General features: G+C 52.6%; 1 protein-coding gene across 1 annotated transcript; it reads right to left on the bottom strand.

The window, feature by feature from the left end:
* Positions 1-671: 671 nt before the first annotated feature.
* On the bottom strand, positions 672-2,796 carry LOC123440595 (GRAS family protein RAD1-like). Its single transcript, XM_045117159.1, has one exon. The coding sequence runs from the start codon at positions 2,735-2,737 to the stop codon at positions 1,187-1,189; it is 1,551 nt and encodes a 516-aa protein (XP_044973094.1). The 5' UTR covers positions 2,738-2,796; the 3' UTR covers positions 672-1,186.
* Positions 2,797-7,851: the final 5,055 nt, after the last annotated feature.

Below are 7,851 nucleotides of genomic sequence, written 5' to 3' on the forward strand. Positions count from 1 at the left end.
GACTACGTACATCATCCCCCTGGTGTTACATCCTACCTGATTGTTACCGCCGCGTTGTCTTGACATGGAGTTGCTCTAGTCATGCTGATGTATGTCATGGACGTTGTGGTGCAGGAGTTGGAGATGGACCCTTATTTCAACTTTGGTAGGGTTCCATTTAGCAAGATTTTCACAGGGTCAAGGTTACATAAGCCCTATCTAAGGCAAAAATATGTTTCTTGTGATTTGTGATGCGTATTTTTGCCTAGTAACTTTTCGATCGATCTGATTGATTGGATTATATGTACATAGGGTCTTGCTATTAAGAAATTCGTTTGGAGCTCGAGCTAAATGGAGCTTGTTTAAAAAAATCAAACCAAAAGTTTCAATGCTTCAAAAAATTCTCAGAAAAAATCTACAGTATCATATCGATGCATACTGCATACTCACAAATTTTCATAATGACATACATTGACATAAGAGCTACATAAAAAAGACAAGTTGCTAATGTTGGAAACAGTGAAGTGTGTATGTTCACTATATATAACCAGCGATTTGTGACTTTTCTTGTGTAGCTCAAGAATCAACGTATTTTCTCATGAAATTTTACACATGTGTAATATATATCCACATGTCAATGTAAAATACTTCGTCTGTTCTTAAATATAAGTCTTTAAAAAATTATTATTAAATTACATATGAATGTATATAGATATATTTTAAATAAAATCAGTCATTTTGCTCCGTACGAAGTCTTCTATTGAAATGTCTAAAAAACATATAATTAAAAACGGAGGGGGTAGTTTTCATAATTTTTTGGACCTATGAAATGTGGTCTTCTTGCTTGCTGTTGTGCCACCACGCGGCGACGATCAGGTCGGTACGCGCCGAAGTTTCCCATGCAGAGCATGGCCAAGAAGTAGTCCAGGGCTCCAAGTGGCCATCGTCCACCGTACCGTTGATGTCGTCGGGGTCCACCGGCGCCGCCCGCACCTCGACCATAATCCGGATAGAGAAGCGCCGAGCTCGTATTCGAGCTGGAGAGCCCGGAATAGACGCTCCGCATGGCGTCCCGCGCGGCGCCCGCCACCACGTACACTGCGGCACGCGCGGCGCCACATGTACACGTATAAACGTCCTCATGGATACTGCGAACATCGTGAAGTGCTCCGAAAGCGGCCGGGCGGCGAGCATCTGCGATCAGCGTCTAGCATTTCCAGCACGACGCGGCGATGACCGGCTTGCCCTTCCATCCAAGCACGAGGCACCCCTTCTCCTCGGCCACCGTGTACCCGCTGCCGCCGGCGTTCTCCTCCAGCCACTCCCGCGCCTTGGCCGCCATCTTGAACGGCATGGACTGGAAGCCCGCGCGGCTCATGCGGCGCCGCCACTGGTCCGCGCGCTCGTGCCGCTCCACGCGCGCCGCGCCCTCGCACCCGACCACGTTGCGGATCTCGGCACCGAAGTGGAACTGCTCCACGCGCGCGCGCCGGGCGTCGTAGCGCGGGAGCGCCGCGTCCAGCGCGTCGAACAAGGCCGCGTAGTAATGGAGCGCCTCCATGAACCTTCCCAGGAAGAACGGCCCGTTGTGGCCGGCGTCCTGCTCCACGAGCACGAACGCCTTCGGCGAGAGCTTGCGGATGGTCTGCAGGACGGAGTTGAGGGCTCCGCGGCTCTCCTTCACCACGCAGTGGAGCTCCAGGACGCTGTTGATGGCCACGGCCTCGTCGGCGTCGATGCCGAGGTCGTCGACTTGGAGGCTCTCCAGGGTGCGGTCAACGGCCATGAACTCGAGGGTAATCCCGAGCTCGTCCGCGTACGCCTCGAGCTCGCGCCCGACGGCCCTCATGGTGTCCACGCGGGCGCCGACACCGGTGATGCGCACGCGCGCCGGCTTGCCACAGGCCCGCTTGGCTAGGCCGTCGAGCAGGGCGCGCCACTGGTGGCCGCGGTTCAGGCCCATCGTCATGCCGAGGTCCACCACGTGGACGTTGGTCTCTCCCTCGAAGGCTTCCAGGATGGACGTGTTCGCCACGAAGTGCGCGAAGCGCAGGTACGGGCACATGTCGTACGCCACGGCGAGCGCCTCGCCGCGCGCCCCGTCGAGGCACGACGACCGCGGGACGCAGAACGCCATGCTCGCCGGGCCCAGTGCCGGCGGGTGCGCCAGGGCCAGCCGGTCCGCCAGGCCCTGCACGAAGCACGACGCGACGCGCTGGAACGCCGTGCCGTGCACGGGCGCGCCGACCTGCAGCTCCCGCAGCAGCGCGGCCGCCTGCGCGCGGTCGCGGCACGCCACGGCCTCGGCGCAGGCGACCAGCAGCTGCACGAGCCGCATGCCATCAGCTGCGCTGCCATCACCACCGCCCCGGACGTCGTCGACAGCGACCACAGCCTCACCTTGTTCTTCGAACCCGCCACTGCCGGCCGGCGATGACTGCTCCATGGCCTCCATGGCCTCCACCTTCTGCTTGCAGGTCTCAAGAACGTCCCGGAACTGCTTCGTCTTGCGGACGCGCGACGACTCGAGGTCGGCCTGTGCCGGTGGCCACGAGGCGTCGTACGGCGAGCTGAGGTAGTCGACCCTGGTGGCCTTGTGAGCTCGGGGGCCGAGCTCCAGTTCGTCGGTGTCCACCGTTACATCCTCAGTGCCGAAGTAGTAAGCATGGTCGTAGTCTACTTCTTGGTCGGTGCAAATCGAAGCATCTTGGTGTGATTGCCATGAGGAGGTGGTGAAGGAGTTGGGCGACATGGCCATTTTCGCGTGTGGTGTCTGATGCAATGGGGTTAGTTAATTAGATCTTGTTGCAAGGCAAATGACCTAATAAACTTGTTCAATCAACCACTATATATAGTGCGAGCTGGGTGACATACGACGGTATAGATTAGTTGATTAATAAGGGATCTTGTCTGTTCCGCTAAGAAAACCATAATGTCTCTGTTATACAACTCAATCAGGTCTTGCCTAGTCTCTATTTATGTGTTCTTATTTCTGCAAGGTGTGTCCCTCTCCTTCAGAAAACGTGTTTTTTCTTTGCAAAAATGATCAAGTCTATTTAAAAGTTCATCAGAGTACAAAGCATCTCATACATACTAAAAATTACATCGAAATTCTGAGATCACCAAATACTGCCGCCAAAACGAGTCGCCCGCCTACCACTCCCCTACCGGAGCCGGCTTGACCTTGTCGCTAAAAACCAAAAGTCTTCGTACATGTGCCCCAAAGGATCAACACTTTAAAGCCGTGGTTGTCGTCGCTAAACCCTTGCATAGATCTGAAACATCTGCCACCAAATCATTAGAGGACGAGAAATCCTAACCTCACCATCCCAAGGAGACAAGAGGAATCTACGACGGAGCTCCGTTGACTATGTCCAAATGGATAAGTTTGACGAGTATTGGAGACCGAGAGACAAACTGGAAGAGAAGGATTGTCATTGACGCGAGCGTTGTTGGGGTTGCCCACCAAGGGTACGGCCAAGGCCATGCTACCCAGGGCCCACCTAGGGCTCCATGCAGTTATAAAAGTCCCAGGGCTACCGATACCGTCTAAGTCTCACCGGATACGCAGAATTACTCAGACCATCTTCGGTTAGTCGGACACGCGCCAACACTCGGACTAAGATAAAGCACAGACGACCGAAGGATTGCAACAGCCGGGGACTTAATCTCTCATATAAAGCACAGTGAAGACTAACATTACCAGTAACGGCATAGTTAAAGCTGTTGTTACTAGTAACTCCCGTAGTTAAAGTCATTTAATGCCCATGTAATGGCACGCTGTGGGCCTAGCGAACTCTATATAAGCCACCCTGATGCTCCTGGACAGGGGTTAAGCATTATGTGTATTCACACCCCCATAAGCAACACTAAGCCTCCGGGCTCGAGACGTATGGTCTTTACCACTTTTGGATGGGGCCTGATCTCGTACATCCGAGTGTTACAACTGCGTCGTAGCTAGGCTCCGTCCTTCGTTTCGTACCCCTGGTACTATTGCCAGACTTATCCCCTCGACAAGTGCGGCGCCTGTGAGGACTATACAACCTTAACATAAACGACTAGCCGGAGCGTAGGCACTCGAATTCCCCTTCCCATTACCGATCGTTGGAGTGGCAGGCACAGGGGAGGGGGCCGGGAGGCGAATTCATCGGGCGAGTGAATCCTAAAGAGAATAATTTGCCCAAGCCTCCTAGGATCCGGGGGGGTGGGGGAGGGGGGACAAGAGGAGTTGTTTGCAGTATACATCCACTAGTGGAAAACGGGCCTTTGGCCTGGACCCTTTAGTCCCGGCCTGCCTCTGGGCCGGGACTAAAGGCCCGGGCACGTCGCCCCAATTCTCAATGCCTCCCTCGAGGCTTTAGTCCCGGCCCATAAGGAGCCTTTAGTCCCGGTTCGTGTCCCAAACCGGGACTAAAGGGCTACGCGGTGGCCAGCCCGCATGTGCGCCACCTTTAGTCCCGGTTTGTGTCTCAAACTGGGACTAAAGTCCTCTGCCTATATATAGCACAGCCCCCCTCTCTCCTCTTTCTTGCATTTTTCTTGGATGGAGGATTGTGGGTGTGTGCTAGCTCTCCACTTTTTTTTATGCATTAGAGGGTGTTTGTTCAAATGTGTGTTAGAGCGATGCCGCTTCAGTTCAACGAACACAACTACGATATGAGATGCCTGAGCCACGCTTAAACATCTTCCTCTTTATTTCTACTTATTCTAAAAGGTTAGCAACTATATTTCCTCGTTTAGACCGTGCGGTACTAATTTTTAGGATCGTGATTGTATTTGATATACTGTCGTATAACACAGATGAGCCATCCATGGATGTACGGTGATCGACGCACAACCTCTTACAGAGAAGGGGTGCATTGTTTTCGAGATGCAGCCGATGCGAACAAGCATGGTGGTGGCTTTATGTTTTGTCCATGTGTTGAATGTCGGAATGAGAAGGATTACACTTCCTCAAGAGTCATTCAGAGCCACCTGCTTCGGTCCGGTTTTATGTCGGGCTATAATGTTTGGACCAAGCACGAAGAAAGAGGGGTTATGATGGAAGACGACGATGAAGAAGAAGAGAACGATGATGACAACTACCGATCTATGTTCCCTGAGTATGCTGATACCGCAATGGAAGACAATGAAGAAGAAGATCAGGATGAAGCACGGGAACCAGATGAGCCCGCTGATGATCTTGGTCAGGTCATTTCTGATGCACGGCGAGGTTGCGACACAGAAAAGGAGAGGTTGCAGTTCGAGTAGATGTTACAGGACCACAACAAATGGTTGTACCGAACTTGTGAAGATGGCGAGAAGAAGCTAGGTAGCACACTGGAATTGCTGAAGTGGAAGGCAGAGACCGGTGTGACTGACTCGTCATTCGAAAAGTTGCTGGTACTGATGAAGAAGATGCTTCCAAGAAAGAACGAATTGCCCGCCAGCACGTACGAAGCAAAGAAGCTTGTCTGCCCTCTAGGAATAGACGTGCAGAAGATACATGCATGCCCTAATGACTGCATCCTCTACTGCGGTGAGAAGTACGAGAATATGGATAAATGCCCGGTATGCACTGCATTGCGGTATAAGATCAGAAAAGATGACCCTGGTGATATTGAGGGCGAGCCACCCAGGAAGAGGGTTCCTGCCAAGGTGATGTGGTATGCTCCTATAATACCACGGTTGAAAGGTCTGTTCAGAAATAAAGATCATGCGAAGTTGTTGCGATGCCACATGGAAGATCGTATGAAAGACGATAAGTTGAGGCACACCGCTGATGGTCGGCAGTGGAGAAAAATCGAGAGAGAGTTCCCGAGATTTGCAGCTGACGCAAGGAACTTATGGTTAGAGCATCTCCAACAGTCGCGCTATACAAGCGCCGCGCCGTAAAAAAGGTTGTATTTAGCGCGCGCGCGACGCGACGGCAGCTCCAGCGGGCGCCCAAAAACTGCGCGCGCGCCATTTCCAATTGAGCGCGCTGGCCGAAACGCAATCCCGCGCCCATTATTTGTTGCGCCGGCTCCCATGCGCGCGACTCTCCCGCGCTCGCTCCTTCTTTCTTCTGCGCTCTCTCCTGCTATCTCCTGCGCTGTGCACTCTCTGCGCTCGCTGTACACTCTCGCGACCGGCCCATCCGACCGCGCCGCCGCCCCCATCCGACCGCGCCGCCGCCGCTGCTCGCGCCACCGTTCGGCGCTGCACCGGCCTATCCCCGAGCCGCCGTCGCCGCCCGCGCCCGCCGGCGCTTCCCCGGCCTGTCTCCGCTGCGGCCGCCGCTCGCGCCCCCTGTTCAGGCGCTTCCCCAGCCTCCCCGCGCCGCCGTGCTTCCGCCCCACCCCTCCTAGTCCGGACGGCCCTCGCGCGCCTCCGACGTCCGAGGAGTGAGCGTGGCCAAGATGTAGACTACTCACAGTATGAGCTCTTGGGACATCCCGTGCGAGTGCGACGGAGGGCTGAAAGGGTTGCCCGTTTTGTTGCCTCGTATCATGCCATTCGGCGTCCCGCAACACACAATGATCTTCAGAAGGATCTGATTGAAGAGTGGTGGGCATGGCATGGACGACAAAGAGCATGATTTGATTGCTTTATTTGTATTGTATTGTTCATGAACTATTGGTTGTGTTTATTGCATTATTTGTTGTACTGAACGAGAAACTATTTGTTTGAGTTGTAATAACTATTATTGTTGATTTATTTTGTTTGTTTGATCGTTTATTTCACTATTTTTTAAAATGTATATGTGGTTTGTGCCTGCTGCGCGCGCTACATTTTTGGGCACTGCTGGAGCGGCGCGCGCGCTGTATTATAGCGCGGCTGTTGGAGCCAGCGCCTATCCCTGCGCTAAACCAGCCGGCGCACGCGCTGTAAAAATATTTTTTGGGCGCGGCGCGAAGCGCGGCTGTTGGAGATGCTCTTAGGTCTGAGTACAGATGGTATGAATCCTTTTGGGGAGCAGAGTTGCAGTCACAGCACCTGGCCCGTTACTCTATGTATCTACAACCTTCCTCCTTGGTTATGCATGAAGCGGAAGTTCATTATGATGCCAGTGCTTATCCAAGGTCCAAAGCAACCCGGCAACGATATTGATGTGTATCTAAGGCCATTACTTGATGAACTTTTACAGTTGTGGGCCGAACCAGGTGTACGTGTGTGGGACGAGCACAAACAAGAGGAATTTGACCTTCGAGCGTTCCTTTTCGTAACCATCAACGATTGGCCTGCTCTTAGTAACATTTCAGGACAGTCAAACAAGGGATACAATGCATGCACGCACTGTTTGGATCAGACAGAAAGTATATATCTGGACAAATGTAGGAAGAATGTGTACCCATACAATAGTCGTTTTCTTCCGCCCAAGCATCCCTTAAAGAAAAAAGGCAATCATTTCAATGGCAAGGCAGAACCCCGGGGGAAGCCTGTCATCCGTACTGGTGCTGAAGTATTTGATATGGTCAAAGATTTAAAAGTAATCTTTGGAAAGGGTCCTGGCAGCCAACCTGTTCCTAACGGCCCTGATAAGCGCGTACCCATGTGGAAGAAGAAATCTATATTTTGGGAGCTACCCTACTGGGAAGTCCATGAGGTCCGCTCGGCAATCGACGTGATGCACCTGACGAAGAATCTCTGCGTGAACATTCTAGGCTTCCTGGGCTTGTATGGGAAGTCAAAAGATACACCGGAAGCACGGGAGGACCAGGAACGTCATAAAGGAAGAGATGGCATGCATCCAGGGCAGTTTCAAGGGGGTGCCAGCTACGCTCTTACTAAAGAAGAGAAAGAAATCTTCTTTGAAGTCCTTTTCAGTATCAAGGTCCCGACTGGCTTCTCGTCGAATATAAAGGGAATCGTAAATTTGAAAGACAAAAAATTCCAAAACCTAAAGTCTCA

The sequence above is a fragment of the Hordeum vulgare genome, chromosome 3H (genome assembly GCF_904849725.1).
Source record: "Hordeum vulgare subsp. vulgare chromosome 3H, MorexV3_pseudomolecules_assembly, whole genome shotgun sequence".
Taxonomy (NCBI): domain Eukaryota; kingdom Viridiplantae; phylum Streptophyta; class Magnoliopsida; order Poales; family Poaceae; genus Hordeum; species Hordeum vulgare.